The following is an 18,156-nucleotide window of genomic DNA, read 5'->3' as shown; positions in this document are numbered from 1 at the left end:
TGAGAAAAACCAAATTAATTCCACACAAACATCTAATGAGAAGGTTATGAGATGGGTGGCTTTGTGCTGCTGAGGCACAATGAAACACTCACATCATGAAACCCTTCTTCACGGCCAATACTTTTGTTGGTAATTCAGCAGAAAATTAGGAAGTAAAGTAAATTAAAGGACAAGGAAAATGAATTAGCTTCTAACAGCAGGCTGAGGCATGCTGACAGCAGTTTGTCTAGCTCTCTCCAGGCTGTGCATATTCTGTGAGTGAATAGAAGGCCTATAGTCTACAATCATGCTCCATCTTTGATCAGGTACTAAATGGACTTAAAGCCAATATTCAATATATTTCTATAATGGGGGGGCGGGGCGGTCCTAACATGGAGTGAGTGGGCACCAGTTTTATGGAGCAATGAGATCAGTTCAGCTTTTAAAGTACAAAACTTCCTCTATATCTCTGGGAGTGTGATATTTGGGGTGACTTCAAAACAGGGAATCAACATGTCAAGGAGTTTTTAAGGCTTTTCCTACATTGACCCTTGTGCTGTGGTAATCATGCCTGGAAAGAATTTAACACAAAATCAACTTAAAAAATGAATAAAGTATGAGCACTATGTATGCAGCTAATACTAGCAACCAGTACATTTAAATTGTTTTTAACACCCTGACCGCTCATTAAAAACACTTCTTGCTTACTTCCATGATACAGAAACAAATATAACTTCAAGTGTTTTTTAAAAAACATTTTTTTGTTTTTGCTACCTCCATATCATACTGCTGTACTATGTAACCTGTACTATGCAGGTGGCAAAGCTCAATATCCTAAAGGGTTTCATGAGGGGAAAAAATATAGAAAAGTGTAAGATTTTTTCTTGTGAAAGTTTTGTTTCATTTTTCCCTCCTCACTTCCCTTTCTCATGCAACAGTCAACTAGCTAACTACCTGCCCAGAACAAGCAAAGTCATTCCTAGGTATATAACTACTATATGAAGAAGACAAAAATACCTAGCAATCCACGTTAAAAATAAATACCATGAAAAAAAAATTCTGCAAGCCCTTCTTTCAAACTTATAAAAAGAACTATTCTGTAGTCATTGTATTATCCATCTTTATCTCAGCATCAAATAATAATAATAAAATTAAATTCCTGAACAGAGCAGGTTGCAAATTTTTTATTAGCGAATATTTATTGGTTAAAAAATTTCAAGCAGTTTTTTAACAAGCAAAAGTAAACATTTTCTATGAAAAATTATTCTGTATTTTCCAGCAACTCTGAACAAGAGCAAGATAAAAGATCTAATACTACACCTTTGTATGAGTAATACCATTCAGTGTCTTTACATATGCTCCAGTGTGTGTATGTGGGAGAGGGCTTTTAATTAGAGTGGCTTCGAGAGCCACTCTAATTAAAGCATTTGCACTGTCATGTGTGTTCAGCGTTCTGTGCTTCAAAATGGCAGTGGGGCACTTTTACTAAGGCTCGTCAAACGAGCTTTAGTTAAAGCTCTCCCCTGCTGCCATTTTGAAGCATGGGGACGCTGAATACACATGATGTGGAGGCTGTTGGAGGGTGATAATTAGCACGCTCCAGCAGACTCCATCAAGTCTGCTCCATGTGCTAATTAGCATGCCTCAGAGCAGATGTCTAGCGCATATACATGTGCCCATTGATTACTGAGCTAAAAATTACACAGTAAGCTACTAAATCACAAGACAGATCTGAGCTGAATGTGAATTATTTGACCTTTTGGCAGGAAGTGATACACATAAACAGACAGGGTCCAACTTCTGTCATTATCAGAGTCAGTACAGCTCCTATGTCTACAAAAAGTTACCTCTATATTTGCCATTAAAGAACACACTTATAAAATATTTAAGCTAATACATTTTCATGGAAGCCTCAAAGAGAGCAGCTAAATCTTCTTCAGTCTGGGGTCGTGGTGATAATTTAGTCACTCTTTCCTGAAAGATAAAGGAAAAATCTGGATTAAATTGGATTGAGTAAAGCTTTGGGTAAAATCACCAGTAGTTGAAGAAACAGTAGAATCACATCCATCTGTAGTAATGACTGAGCCTATCCCCCATTGCAGAATTTTGCAAAACTGTAAGCAAAGAAAAGAAACAAGGCTAACAGATCAGAAACTACTGCCAGTACTCATGTTGATAAATATATTTTAATTTATATTACTTCTAAGCACACTACTAACACACACACACACACACACACACACACACACACACACATACACACACACTTTGTTAAGAGATTAAGTACAATAGTAATGACCCTTCCTCTAAAGCTAGGAAATGTCAAAAATATTAATTACTATCAAGTTTCTGTAAAAGTTAAGTAATTAATAGCGCTGTATGTGGTGCAAGTAATTAATATTAAGAAATTAATATTAAGGTTATGGATGCTCTGGTGTTTGGTACTTCTGAAAAATAGAGCCATGTAGTTTGTTATATATTGGGGCAGGCAATTATTCTGGATGGAAGGCCGCTTACCAAGTTTTGGCAAGCTGTCAAGAGCCGCATGGGTAGCCCCGCCCCTTGACAGGTGCCTCACCCCTTGGCTGCCATCTTTTGACTGGAAGTCCCATCCCTTAACCCCTGACCTTTGCCATCAGAAGTCCCTCCTCTTGCCCCTGTAAGTACTCCTTTTCAGCAAGGGGTTTAGACATCTTGGAACCAGAAAAATACCAATTATATTTTAAAAATCAAACATCTACAACATTCATTAATTTGATTTCAAAAAATATTTTTGTCTTGATTTACATGTGTTTGTGTAGTGTATACAGAGGTGATTGCGTAATAGCTTAAAATGAAGTCCTACTCTTGTGTATTGTGGGAGGGAGTGGGGGGAATGAAGGGGTGGGTATAGGTTTGTGGGGGGCTGTAGGTGTGTGTATGTGGGGTGTGGGGGGTATGAGTGTGGGGTGAAGGAGCATGTGGGTGTGTGTGTGGATATGTGGGGTATGGGTAGGAGTTTGTGGGGGGCTGTGTGTGTGGATATGTGTGTGGGTGGGGGTTTGTGGGGTGTGGATGAGATGGTGGCTGGGGTGTGTGATGGGGGTCTGCATGTATGGCAGTGTGAGGGAGGGTGCATGTGGGACTCACCCTGCAAAAAAACACACACACACACACACACACACACACACACACACACACACACACACACACACACACACACACACACACACACACACACACACACAGAGAGCCATATTTTGCCTGCCCCCGTTATATATGGATGTAGGGGCTCAATTTTTAGCTTTTAGGCACCAAAGTCTTTGGGGTACTGAGAACTCAAATGCCCATCAAAAGCAAAGCAAGCAGACGTTGTGCTTAGTAACATATTTGCAGAATCAAAGGTACAAAAGACAAATTTAAATTTTAATCTCTGGAAGTAAACAGACATGGTAGGACCAAGCAGTGAATATGTCTAATGAATTTTTCGCCTCTGATGAGCTGTATTTATGTTCTAGATCTGTTTGGTTGGAAGGAGTAACCCTGACTCAGCAATGCACTTTAACATGAGTGAAAGTCCCACTGATTTAAACAAAACTTAAGCATGTGCTTCAGTACTCTGCAAGGTAGACAATGTGTTGGGCCTACAGACAGCGGCCAATTCAACAAATTCTACATGTTATTTGGTCTGATGTAACTTGGAAGTGGTCCATAACTGGAACAATAATGCTATGGGCAAGGGCTCTACTTTGCTAAAAGAGCCCTAATTTTGGAAGCATGAGAGTGAGTGCTATGCAAATTCAACAACCAACAGCTTTAACATATTTATTTCAAGATCACACAGAATTCAAGACAGCTACATCAAGTGCAAAGAGCAGATGCAAAGTACGAGGTCTTTGCTATCTAGTTCTATGGTTGAACTATACCAGCAAGTGAGGATGCAGCTTATACCAAGCTACCCATGTGATTGCTTCTACTCTGCCTTCCCAGTGAAATAAATTATAACAGCAAAAGGGCAGTTTTGCAGGCATGACTTTCTATTTAAACTAGGGTTTTTTGCTGGCACATCTACATATTCACCAGATCACATCTCATTCTTTCCCTATCTTGACCAATGTAGCCATGCTGGAGAAGGTTTGTAAGCATAGACATGGCCAAAAAATAACGCTAGATGCCTTACATTGTTAAAGCTGTCAGATCTGTTTTAGCTCATTTAGGGCATTACAGTCCTGCAAATCAGTGCAGCAGTAGGCTGGGCTGCTGGGAGAAGCTGTAATATTTCCAAGGACTCTGGATAAACTAACAAGCAGAAGCTCTTGCTACCCTCTATATATAGATACAGCCTGCATTCCCTTAATACAGAGCTGCTGATATTGCCAGTACACAGGGAGTGTCTCTTCCACTCTGAGTCAGTGAGTTCTGGTGCCAGCCCTAGTCATCCACAACTCCTGTGCCTGCCAGTGGCTGCAGCCAAGTTATGCCCGCTTCTTGTACACTTGCATAGAGGAGTGATGAGGCTAGAGAATGGGCTCTCTGTGACTTCTCCTTTCCACTAGAACACCCACACAGGCCCAGCCACTGCTTGGCCCTTGGAATCTGAACTCCAGATTTCCTGCTGTGCTGTAAAGGAGAATGTTTTCAACAGATTTACTTAAAAATGAACTATTTTGATTTTAAGTGTAAATATTTGTCCCCAAAGACCCCCAAAACCTCCAAAACCTGGTGGTTTTGTCTCCTGGGTGCATGAGTTTTGGGGTGGGAATACATTCTGCAGTTTTATTTGTGGTATCAATCTGCAAGAAAGTGTTTTGCCAGGATTAGAAGATGGTGGTTGTGGTCCAAAAAAACTGATGATTTGATGAAAAGAAAAAAAAATATCAAAGGCTGGACTGTCTGAGATCCCCTATGAGTAATGTACCATGTAGATACATTACACTGCAACTGTATATACTAAGACAGGGTCTGAAAATTGATTGGTTCACCTCATTATTTGTGCAGTTATCAATTAGTACTGCTATAAAAGGACAATAAATTGAAATAAGCTTTTGAATTAAAAGTAAACTTGAGCTGGACAAAAAGCCATTTCAGCAGGGCACAACTGTAACAGCAACCCATCCTCCCTCCTCCCCACAAAAAACCTTAATTGTAAATGTAGCATATTCCATCAAGTATCTGTAAAAGTTAGTATTTTAAAGGATAAAGAGTTTATCAGTAGAAACTTTCAAAAGTCTCCCTGTATGTAAGTGGATAAAGCATAGGGGTGGATGACAGGTGGAGCTGGGTTCAGTCTCTGACTCTGCCACTGCTCTGTGTGTATGGCCAGGAAAGTCACTTCACATTTCTGTACCTCCTTGCCCTGAAATGTAAAATGGGAATCATTCTACTTACCTTCCTTTGTAATGAGCTTTGAAATTTATGGGTAAGGAGAAATAGATGAGTTACAGGGTGCAGTTAAAGGAAGTGACTTGTTTTTCAGCCTGACAAAATTTTTCCTTGATATCATGGGGCATAAAATCATAGGTAGCTGTAACAACATGCAACAAATGAACGAATCTGCCATTTTACAACGGAGTTACCAAACTTTACTTTAGATCAAGTGGACTGAAACATTTTTGTAAGTGTCACAACATAAAGAGTATTACAGGTTTATTCCATCACTCCAGAGGACTTTTTTCAAATTCTGATGGGGGTTGGCAGAATAAGAAAAGAAAGCCATCTGGAAAAAGCATTGCAACTCCTCAGTATGGAGAAGTGTAATGCAAAGCAAGTTTGATCATTCTTAGCAGATAAAGCATCACTTCTAATTTTTTTTGGTTCCATAGTTGGTATAGCTAGCTAAAAATGGGAACCATTTCCACAAAAATATATGGAAACTGTCCTTATTTTTTTCAAAATGTGTAAGTATGAAGTTTTTATATTGGTTTAATAATTCAATCTTCTTTTGAAAGGCAAGTGACTAACAGATGGCAATATGCACTCCATCTTACTGCAAAGAAAACCCTGTGCTAGGAGAAAGCAATAAGTGACTTCATCCATTAATTGCTCCATTGTTAATGGTCACACTGGAGTTCTGGATGCAAACATTTATTTTAAAATAAAAATATCTTCATTTTAAAAGTTTGCTTTTTCAGGGAAAATTGTCTTTGCTTTCTGACTTACCTGAGGCAGAGTGCCTTTGACTAGTGCAGGGATATCAGCTTTAGAGTAACCAAGTGCAGTTAAGCCATCATCAACATTCAGATCAAACAAGAATTTCCGGAGCGTGTCTGCCAAAATAAGCCCTGCATCTTTGATTCTGGCAGTGCGGATGTCAGCTCCTAAAATAAGACATAAAGCCTTGACTGTAGGGTGCAGAGAATGGAGGAAGCTGTTCTGGATTTAATTTAATCATAATATAAGCTGAATACATATCCATACATAACAGCCATCTCTCTGAAAGAAACACCAAGGAAAAAAGAGAGTTCACTGGCTTCAATTTGCAGTTAGAATAGTTTGTATAAATGGGATAAACTAGGTCAGGAGACAGGAGAAGGAAGAGAGTTTCATGTGGCAGTTAGCTTTTCTGGCAGCAGCTAACTTTCTTTCCTCGTGTGCTTGCACGGAGAAGCACTTTTCAGTCGGACTAACTGCTGGGAGCAGTGGCAGAAAAGTAGTTAGAGCAGACTGGTGTCAGCGGATGACCATACTATTTATTTTTATGGACAATGTGCCAAATGCTAATTTCTTCAGTGCCTGGGGTTTGCTGACATCTAGAGCACATGCAAATCAGCGACTAAGGATTTCCTTCCTGCTTCCAAAGTTATGCTGTCCTCTAAATATATGGCAAGAGTGGGTATGGCTTAAGGGACAGAGAAGACATAGGTAGGTGCTCTGGCCAGAGGCATATATGGTGTTTAGATAATATAGTTTACATTACAGAAGATAGGTATGTTTGATAGAAAAGAGGCAACTAAGGTCCTGGAAACAACTGTGAAAAGGAAGTGAAAATATCAGCATTTATAGAAAAGCTGCAGATGATTCTTAAGGCTATTTCTTCCATGTGTATCTGTAGTTCTATCAACAAAGAAAAGAGGTATGTGCATGGGGAAAAGTACTACTCACTCAATTTTTTTAAAAGTCCACTAACACTAAGGGAGACAGTATAGTTTTGGTTAATGATAAATTCATTCTTAAACTTAAATTCTTCATGATTCTTAATGTAATCAGAACAAACTTAGTGGAGTTATATCAGAAATGCATTTGGGCTCGGCTGTTTACTGGAAAGTGAGTAAAGTCCCAACTACAGAAACACCTGTAGTCAAAACTTCCGTATAAACAGCCCAGTGAATATACACACACGTTTTAGGAGACTTAGATGCTTGGAGAGTAAAAATAACAATATAGTGGCAATAGCTCTAAGGGATCAGATGGAAGATGAAACATGACAGGAGCCTTGCATGAAATTTCATGTTACTGGTTTTATGGCCATGCAGTTGGTGGTCATTCTGTGTCTCACTCTATGTCAGGGGTGTCAAACTCATTTGGCTCCATGGGCTGGTGTGCGGCTGGTCCACAGGCTGGATTAGGCCCACAGACCCCTGCCCATGTGCCTGATCCAGCGCCTGCAGCACCTGCCCAAGCCAGTCCAGGATGCTAGCCTAAGACAGCACCATGAGTGGTGCAGCCAGGGACCGGCCCCAATCAGCACTGCATGTGGTGCAAGGCTAGATGATGCAGTGTGTGGGTCAATGAGGCAGCACCAGGGACTGGATTATGGTGCTCTGCAGCCTGGATTCAGCCCATGGGCCATAGGTTTGACACTCCTGCTCTATGGGAATAGAAGGTTCAAACAGTAGGTAACAAAAAAGGAAGGAAAAAAAAAGAATGAAGAAAAGGAAGGAACATCTCTAAAATTAGGCATGAGAAAGATTATGAAAAACACCCTTAAATACTGTCATAGTGATAGTGACCAACAGAATACATCACTTCGCTTGTATCTATACTGCTTCCACACCAGTGGTCACACACAACTATTACTATCATTTAAAAATCCACTAAGGGAGGCATTAAGAGTTTTTTTTTTATTTTTGGCTGCACACAAATCTGCAGCTACACACACATGCATACAGAGGCATACATATACACAATAACTGCTTATTACTCTACATCTACATCATTACAAAGTTTCTTAGTCACTTGAATCACCTTCTGCAATTGATTGGATTCGGGACTAGGATCAAAATGTAAACTCAAGCTAGGAAACAGTAAGTTACTTTATTATCTGTCTATAATAGCAAAGCAAACAATAACCCAAGGAGAGTGGGGCTTTCAAATATTTCTGGCAGTAACTCAGGAATTCCTAGGCTACTTAGCTAAAAAATAAAGACCCTCCCCCAGAGTTCAAATTCCCCTGGTATTATGAGCTGGCCCCTAACAGACATTTTTTCAGTCAACGTATATGCATTTGTATATTACTGATGGGCCCTAGAAATAGCCCTCCTGGATTAGGACTTGTGTACTTCTATATCCTGTCTGTAATTGCAACCAGTACATACAACATGTTGGAGGAAGGCACAACAATCACCATAACCAACAATGATGTCATAATATGCTATAGGGGAAGTTTCTTCCTCATCCCCAGTCAGCCACTGGGTTATGTTCTGAAGCTGGATAGTCTAATATTGTATCTATCTTATGTTAGTGTGCATAGTCATTTACCTAAAGGTGTAACCTTTTCCTGAATCCTACTAAGCTTTTCATACTGTCTCCACTGCAATGACTGCAAAGTAGCACACACATGCTCAACTAACTATCGGTGGAACCTGTAGCTGCCTAGCTACGGCAGCGTGGAGCTCATCATGCGCTGCAAAACCTGTCTGAGAGGCAAGGCAAATTAATCCACACTGAGCTCTAAACCAGTAACAGTGACCCACAGAAGCACTGAGATAGCTCAGATATGTCTACTGTACACTACTGCCACTGTTGACTGCTAGGTGCATGTTCACTTAGTCTCTAGGATAGGGGTGACCAACTCAAGGCATGTGTGCCACAAGTGGTACATGCAACACGTTGTTTGACACATGGCAGATCCCACAGGGAGCAGGGAGAACAGCACAAATAAGGCAGGAAGGAGAAGGCAGAGCAAGGGAGCAGGCAGGGGAAGGGAATCAGAGCGTGGCTCAGAGAAGGAGCAAGACTTACTTTGTGGCACACCAGCCAAGGAGGTTGGCCCGCAATGCTCTGAGATAGAGCTGTCCAACTTCTAAGTAGCCAGGGGCTGCACTCTCCTCAGGCTACACTAATAGGGACTGCACCAGCAGCCCCTACCACCAAATGTCAAAAGCCCTGGGGCCCACATGCCCCCTCCTTCCCCCACTGCACCATGCACCTGGGTATGACCCTGCTGCACCTGTGCCCCCTGCAAACCTGCTTATTGTTTACATAGGAAGACATTTTTATTTGTATTGCTAATTCTATGAAAAGAGCTTCATACCTAGTATCTCTGCAGCCTCCAAGTGCCGCTCAGGGTGCATTTGCGCCGTGAAAGCAAACACTGCTGGTGATGTGAGCACCACCGAAAGTCCATGTGGCTGGAGAAAAACCAAAACATAGTGCATGGTACTAACTGGGTGTCTTAACAGTGCTGCCGTCAGCTGGAGAGGCTGACGGGTTTTCAGGCTTGTTAACATAAGAATCATGTAATTGTAGTAATAGGAAAATAACTTGATTTTACCACTAGAGAATGATCCACGTTATAATCCTTTGCTTTGTAATTCTTCACCAAGCCAGAAATAGGGTAAGACATTCCATGGCTGGAAATTAAAGTAGAAAGGAATTAGTTAGGGCATTAGCCCAAAACATAGGAGCCATGCAGGGGTGGATCCAGTAGGGGTGCAATGGTGCACTTGCACCCAGTTTTTACTCCAGGTCCATCCGAAGTTTAAAACCAACTGCCTAGCAGTAGCAGCAGCACTTCTATTCAGGCAGCAACGAGGAAGTCAACTGACTTAATGGCTCATTAGAATTTGCTTGATTCCTTCTAAGCTCTTTACTGACAGGTGTTAATGACCCTCTTTCCTTGTAAATGATTTTTATTGGCTCTACTTACTTCTGCAATGCTGCTGTATGTTAGCTGCTCCTAGTAAGGTAGCTCACATTTCATAGCACTGCAGACCTTTTTATCTCTAGCCAAAAACATTAACTCAGGCGTGGAAATATTAACTCAGGCAAACATTACCCCAGGTATGGAAATCACTTTCAGTAAAGAATTGGAGGCACTGGCCAGTTGCTCAAAAAGGTCTGATTTTATTTTATGAATCTGAAAAAGAGATGTACATTTAACTTTAAGGACTCTAGGACTAATTAAACAACATCTTTGGTTTATTTTTTCCTAGTTTGCTGTGTTTTATATATATGATACAGTGTATCAATGCACATTCGAATAAAGGTTTTTTTTGCTTCAATCTTAAGTTGAATAATATAGCTCTAGGCCCCTACTTAAAAAGAAACTAGAAGCTTTATTAATAACTGGAGAAAAATGTGTTTTGTGTTATATGTGATGATGCACCACACCATCTGCACCCCCTTTTTCAAAATCCTAGATCTGCCCATGGAGCCATGGGTCAATTCCTTGGATGTACCAGGCTTCCCATGTGCAAGTGAAAGACATTTAGGTTCCCTTTGATTTCAATGAAACTGAATTCCATGAAAATTATATGCTTACATACCATGGATAATTCATGGAGCCACAGCCACTGTGTACCTCAGATCCCATTGAAAAAACAGATGATGGTATTTCCCTATCTAGAAGGGGAACTGTGAGGATGAAGGAACTATATCATTTTTGAGGCATTCAGATACTATGGTAACAGGGGCAGATAGGGTACCTTAAATAGCCAATGCCCTTATTTTGATCATAGTTCCTGATTATAAAAAGCATTTGAAAGATTAGGAAATGTGTTGGCAGTGATTCTTACTTGATCAAGCTACAGGCATGCAGGGAGGAGTTCTGAACAGGGGATTATCAATAATGTTTTTGCATAATTTTTGGCACAGGCTCTGATTCAGCAAGGTAATTAATCACATACACAATTTTAAACATGGCAGCAGCCCCAGGGACATCAAAGGCACTGCTCAGATGCAGTTGCATAGCTAAGGTGGGGTAATCTGGGCAGCAGCCCCAGGCACCAACTTTTTGAGGTGGGGAGAGTGGAAAGATAATAGTTGCTGTTGTAGCTGTACCACTATGCCAGCAGCAATGGCAGCTGGAAGTTGCCACTGCTCCTGTGCGTAAGCTACTCCCCGAGTACCCAGCTGCCCTGTTATATCCCTGCTCACATGTACTTTGCTGAACTGAATGCCATATAATCATTAGTTAGTTTGAATGGTTACTACTTAAATCTTTATCAGTATATCCCTTAATGTGTAACTATAGTTTAGTTTAGCCTGTAAAACAATTAACCCAGTCAGTGTGTCTGGCCTCACTTTAAGAAAGACACAAGGAGCACCTAAACATGTGCCCGACACCAGCTCCGACACATGCTAATTAGCATACTCCAGCAGCTCTGATGTCACGTATATTCAGTGTCCACACGCTTCAAAATGGCAGCAGGGGCACTTTAACTAAAGCTTGTTGAATGAGCTTTAGCTAAAGCGCTCCTGCTGCCATTTCGAAGTGCAGAACACTGAATACACAAGATGCTGTCGGCACTTTAATTAGAGTAGTTCCTGAGAGCCACTTTAATTGAAGTGCCCTCCCCTCCCCGCTAGAGCACATGTAAAGAAACCCAAGATGTTCTATGGACATACTCACTTTGTTCTCATAGGGCTACATAAGGCTGCTGAACAACTAGAATGGAACTATGCTGCTTTAACTGACATTTGAGTTTCTTAATAACCATGGCCTCTGCAAATAAGCAAAGTAAAGTAGGCCAAATTCTGGTCCTATCAACTTTCCTGGAATCAGACTCTGTTGTTACAGGGCCAGACTTTGCTTTCCCTATACACCAGGGGTGGGCAAAATACGGCTCACGGGTGAGATCCGGTCCACCAAACACTTCCCTCTGGCCCACGGAGCCCCTTCAAAACCCACATAAAGGCGGCTGCCTCTCTAAAAGCAGATGCAGCACCTCAGGCTGTTTCTTTGGGTTTTGGTTGTGAGGCAACCAACCATGACCTCAGCCTGACGCAGCTGGCCTTGCCCTGCCCCTGGCTCAGGCCACGTTTGCAGCTTGAGCGGGACGGACAGGCTGGGCCAGAACCTGCGGCACTGGTGAGGGGAAACAGCATCTGGGCTGGGTTCTGCTTTGCTGCACAAGACTGGAAAGGGCCCTGTCCTGCAGGTAAGCCCAGGAAAGCGGCTGCTGGGCAGGCTTTCCCCGTGCCATGCTGTGCTGTGTTGCTCGGGCTGTGCAAGATAGGGCTGCGCCGGCACTGGGGAGGGGAAGCAGCAGGTCCGGCCCAGTCAGCACCAGGGAGGACAGGTGGCAGCACAGCCATGTGCCGCTCGGGACAGGATGAGCCCAGCTGCAGCAGCAGGGGCTCAGCTGCAGCGGCAGGGGCTCAGCTGCATTTTCCCCCTGCCTGTGCTGGTCAGTCCCGAGTGGCACATGGCTCTGCCGCCGCTTTTGCTGGCTGGTGCAGACCCGACCAGACTTGCGACCAGACTTGCCCTGTCCCCAGCAGCATGTGGGAAGCTGGCTTCAGCTGCATACTGCTCCAGATGGGACAGACCCAGCCAGGTCTGCACTGGCCAGAAAAGGCGGCATGCAGCTGAAGTTGGCTTCCCATGTGCTGCTGGGGATGGGAGGAGCCCGGCTGGGTCTGCACCAGCCAGCAGAAGCAGCGGCGGAGCCATGTGCCGCTCAGGACGGGAGGAGCTTCTGCTCCCTGGTGCAGACCTGGCCAGGCCTGTCTCATCTGAAGCAGCATGAGGCTGAAGCCAGCTTCCCACATGTTGCTGGGGAAGGGGAGAGCCTGGCCGGGTCTGCACCGGCCAGCACAAGCGGCAGCGGAGCCTGTGCTGCTTGGGACTGACTGGTGCAGGCAGGGGGAAAGTGCAGCTGAGCCCCTGCTGCTCTGGCTGGCCTTGTTCCATCCTGAGCGGCACATGGCTCCACCGCCATTTCTGCTGGCCAGTGCAGACCCAGTCGGGCTCCTCCCATCCACAGTAGCACGTGGGAAGCTGACTTCAGCTGCATGCCGCTTTTTCTGGCCAGTGCAGACCTGGCTGGGTCTGTCCCATCCAGAGCAGCATGTGGCTGAAGCCAGCTTCCCATGTGCTGCTGGGGATGGGGCGAGCCTGACTGCGTCAGCGCTGGCCAGAAGCGATGGCGGAGCCACCTCCTTTTGGGACCAGCTGGCACAGGTAGGGGGAAAGTTCTGGGGGAGGTCTGATGCCCCTGAAACCCCACTGCTGGGGCAGGATGTTAGAGGGGTCACAACCCCTTGCTACCTGGTAAGTTGTGCAAGGGAGGGACTTCTGGCGACAAAGGTCAGGGGGCGGGACTTCTGGTCCCAAGATGGTGACCACGGGGTGGGGCAACTGAAGGGGCAGGGCTACCCATGCAGCCCTCGACAGTTTGCCAAAACTCATCAAGCGGCTCTCCGCCCAAAATAATTGCCCACCCCTGCTATACACAGTGGCCAAGTCTACATGAGATGCTGACTGTGCAATAGTGTCACGTGGCACAAAGTTTGATGTGATGCTACTGAGCAATAGTAGTGAGTTACTGCACAGTCAGCATCACCTAAAAGCCATTCAGTGATGCTACTGTGCAGTAACTTAGTTACTATGCATTCATTTAATATTCGTGTAGGCAAGTACTAAATGACTGTGCAGTAATGACTGCACAGTCAGCGCTTCGTGTAGACGCAGCCAGTGAGTAGTACCTTATTCTTTAAACAGTTCTATTTAATTTGGCAGGCCTGACTGCAGTGTAAAGTACTGTTTCATATGAATAAGGGTAGTCTGGTTCATAGCGTCTGATTACTTCACAAATTTAGGGAACACTGGATTAAGCCAGAAGATTTCTCAGCAGTTGGAAACACACATGAGGGAGGAGGTGGCTGGCAAAGACCTGATGATGATACTGCACTTACCAAAGATGAACACCTGCATTTCCAAAACCAATACCGGCAAAACCACTTGCTAAGTGCATATTAGCCCTTGCTTCATGGTCTTCAGAGTCTCTGATGGCTCTACAAGCAATAGAGATGATTAACACATATGCCATGTTTACACTGCTTCCAGGCTCAGCATGAGACTGCCACCAAGAAGCATGCCCCACCAACTTGCTCCTGCTTAGCCTAAATGAAAGCCTGGACACTACAAACAGAAACAACATTTATTTATACTGAACTGCTTCAGTGAAGGCAAAATCCCACTTTTCACCATCACAGAACTGAGTCCCTGGTTGAAATCAATCATCTCCACACTGTGTTTGTTATTACAATGTCATGGAAATAGCAGTTATTATTTTATCTTTTCCCCTACACAGGGGATTCTGGTTATTGTCATGAGTGCAGATCTGAGACCACTCCCAGCTTTTCCATCTACATCTGACAGGGTTTAAGGGTCCACCTGAGCAGGCAGGGGACCTGACCGCTCTCTCTCCTTACACTCCAGCCTGGTTCAGGAGCTTGACAATACTGAGAGATCCCAACCACAAGGAATAATAAATAGGCAGTCAAGCTAGTTATGCTATGCACAGTAAGGGAAAAGTGTGGATCCTTAGATTGGAAAAGCCAGAACATCTGAAAATTACCCAGGGGCTAGATCTTCATTGGTAAAGATATAATCCAATTTTCAATTAAGAAAAAGAAAAAGAGAATCAATTTAAACTGGGCCCTAAATGATCTTGAAGTAAGTTATTAACTACTTTCAGTGAAGGTATCATTTTAAATGCATCACAGATTAATACGGATCTAGTATTCTGTACAAATGTCTTCTCATCATGCTGACAGTCAGAGATATGATAGCAGCCTCGTGTCACTTTATTGAGTATTTTCTCTGAGGCTATTACAGAAAAATGACAACTAAATACTCCATTTTCATAGGATTGCTCTTGGATTTAGCCATGTGACTTCTAGGGGTGCACCAATAGAGATTTTTTGGTCTGATACCGACGGCCAATTTTTAATGAGCCATATCAGCCGATACCGATCTGATTGCTGATATGCAGCTGGGCATCTTGAAGAGCAGAGTCTTGCTAGTTAGTCTGTTGTGGGGGGAGGGAAGGGGCATGAGGACCCTGCGGTGAGGGAGGGAGTGGGGCTAGGGCATGAGGGGTGTGTGACCCCAGATCTGTGTGCAGGGTGAAGGCAGCCTGCTGCTGCAGGCTTGGGCCGGAGCTGCGCTGGGGGCAGGTGGCGGTGGCACTAGGAAGGGCTGCAATCACCCCGAAATTTGCCGCCGCCCACCCTGAGTGTAGCCCTGGCCTAGCCCGCCGCTGGGAAGAGCCTGGTGCCCCCTCCTGCAGCAGCAGCCCACCTTTGCCCTGCATGCAGATCTGGGGTCACATGCCCCCATACCCTCCAGGGGTGTGTGCAGTGGCAGAAGCTGCCACCCCTCCGTGCCCCCTGGATGAGTTGCTTGCGGCTTCATTCTGTACTCTGCCCCAGCTGTGCAGTGCCTGCCCCTGCCCTGGCCTCAGCCCCACTTTCTCCCTGACTGTGGGAGCCTCAATTTGCCCACTCCCTGCCATGCATCTTCCCTCACAACAGAATTACTGGCCGGACCCGGCTGCTCTCCATGCTCCTGGGCTGCGCTCCTGACCACCTGCATGCTGCACTGCGGCTGTGCGCATGCATAGGGCATTTATTGGCCACATCAGCCAAAAAAAGCCAATTGCTGATACTGTCAATTTTTCTTATATCGGTGCTGATCCGATATGGGACTGATGTACTGGTGCACCTCTAGTGACTTCCATTGCTGCAACTGAGTGTTATATGGCTAAAACTTTAGACACCACTTTAAAAAGTTATCCCACAAGGTCAAATTGGTGAAACCTAGCTTGGTTCCAATTTTATTTGATGTTATTTTACTGAGGGGCAAAGCTAAGGGCTAGGATAGAAAATGAACTTCTGATACAGTTGTTCACCTTATCTCAGACAAGGTTGGCTTTTTACCAGTGTTCATCACCAGGCATGGAATTGAGTCTGATATCAGTATAAATGTTTGCTAGACAGACATTACCTTTTCAAATATTTTGCCACAATACGCAGTGCATGGAGAGCCCAGACATCACTGATCGGATTGCTTCCCTGGTAAACCGGCCGGTTGATTGGATTTGAAGGGCAAGGACTGCGCATCTTATAAGGAAGAGCTGTGTATGATTCTAAGGCGTGGCTAAAATAGAAAGGTTTTTTTTAATAAAGACATTTTTATACTTGAAATGGAAGAACACCATTTTTCTCCAGCATATATCTCCTGCAAGGGATTTAGGGAGTTACAAACTCACTTCCACTGAATACACCGAGCTCCCACGAAAATGGCATTTCTTTCCTACAGGACAGGAGAAATATAAAGATGCCAGGACTATACATGTATCCCCCTTACTCCCTTCTTTTTTAAGGAGTTGACCTTGACAAAGCAAAATCAACACTATCAAAAGGAATTGACTGCTGTTATTTTTGTTTGCTGGCAACTAGTAGTTATGGTCATGATGAAATGTCCAGTTTTACACAAAAAACATGAAGGAAATACAAACTTTTAATTAAAGCTGCACCGATACATTGGTACATATTGTATCGGCACCAATAAATGGAAAATTGACATTACCGGCTTTTTGGCTGATGCGGCCAATGATGTTGCTGATAAATGCTGTGTGCATGTGCACAGATGCAGCATGCACGGGGCCAGGAGTTCCTAGCAGCTTGGAAAGCAGCATCTGGCTGGTAAGTCTGCTGGGGGGGGAAGGGACAGGGAGGGAAGAAGTATATGTGTGGGGGGAGCAGATCAAGGCCCCCATGGTGAGGGAGGGAGTGGGGCACATGCCCCCCATACCTGCTCCAGGGATGTGCACAGCGGCGGGAGCCACCCCAACCCTCCCTGATGGGCTGCAGATCTGTCCCATGCCCCACCCTGTCCTTGCAGCCCCTGCCCCAGCCCCAACCTCACTCCCTCTCTCACCGTGGGGGCTTCAATCTGCACCCCCATGCCCCTTTCCTCCCCCCACCCCTTTTCTGCAACAGACTTACCAGCTGACCACTGCTCTCCAAGCTGATGGGCTGAATATTGGCAATTGGATCAATATCGGCTGATTTGGATGCTTAATAATCAGCCACTGGTATTGGCCCCAAAAATCTTTACTGGTGCACCCCTACTGTTAAGGTGTTTCTGGATAAACAAGCTCAAGCATACCACAGAATATGATGTTCTACATGCATTTTCACAGTTAAAACCTTGGGCTGAATCATTCTGTTTGTCTTTCAAAATGGTGACTGATTTTTTAACCAAGTTATAGAATGGGGTAGGCAACATTTTTTGGCCAGAGTGCCAAAAAACCCACAATGTCTACCTTGGAAGGTGCTGGACTGCTAATATGCCGGAGCCTGGAGCAGCTGTTTGCAGCCTCCCAGCTGCCTGCTGGGAGCAGCCTGGGCTCTGTGGCTGGCAGCAGCTGCTTAGAGCCCGGGCTGGCAGTGGTGTGCCGAGCCAAACGGCTTTGTGTGCTATGCTCGGCACACGTGCCGAAGGTTGCTGACCCGTTATAGAATATAGACACACTGAAGCAAGACTAAAGCTGCTGGCTTACTGAGGGTGCCAGCAGTTCACAAACTTTCAGCAAAAGCTTTCATAGTTTCATAGTTAGTAGGGTTGGAAGGGACTTGAGCAGATCATCAAGTCCGACCCCCTGCCATGGCAGGAAAGAGTACTGGGGTCCAACGACCCCAGCAAGGTGATTGTCTAGCCTTGTCTTAAAGACCCCCAGGGTAGAAGCCAGCACCACTTTGCTTGGAAGTTGGTTCCAATCCTAGCTGCCCTGACAGTGAAGTAGCACCTCCTGATATCTAATCTGAATTTACCCTCTGCCAGCTTGTGACTGTTATTTCTAGTCACTCCGGTAGCGCTTGGGGAACAGGGACTCCCCCAGTGCCTGCTGGTCCCCTCTGACTAGTTTGTAACAGGCCACTAGATCTCCCCTCAGCCTTCTCTTGTGGAGGCTGAAGAGGTTCAGGTCCCGTAGCCTCTCCTCCTAAGGCCTGCCCTGCTGCCCC

General features: G+C 44.6%; 1 protein-coding gene across 1 annotated transcript in view; it reads right to left on the bottom strand.

The window, feature by feature from the left end:
• Positions 1–1,552: 1,552 nt before the first annotated feature.
• Positions 1,553–18,156, bottom strand: part of ADHFE1 (alcohol dehydrogenase, iron containing 1) — a 43,468-nt gene continuing 26,864 nt past the window's right edge. The window contains exons 10-15 of the mRNA XM_019519097.1: positions 16,133–16,285; positions 14,038–14,136; positions 9,671–9,749; positions 9,431–9,527; positions 6,118–6,275; positions 1,553–1,953 (exon numbers count right to left, since the gene is read on the bottom strand). Coding sequence (XP_019374642.1) covers positions 1,870–1,953; positions 6,118–6,275; positions 9,431–9,527; positions 9,671–9,749; positions 14,038–14,136; positions 16,133–16,285 — 670 coding nt within the window. The 3' untranslated portion in view covers positions 1,553–1,869. The remainder of the gene's footprint in view (positions 1,954–6,117; positions 6,276–9,430; positions 9,528–9,670; positions 9,750–14,037; positions 14,137–16,132; positions 16,286–18,156) is intronic.

The sequence above is a fragment of the Gavialis gangeticus genome, unplaced genomic scaffold (genome assembly GCF_001723915.1).
Source record: "Gavialis gangeticus isolate Ggan-Ray unplaced genomic scaffold, GavGan_comp1, whole genome shotgun sequence".
NCBI lineage: Eukaryota > Metazoa > Chordata > Crocodylia > Gavialidae > Gavialis > Gavialis gangeticus.
This window is presented reverse-complemented; position numbering and strand designations above follow the sequence as displayed.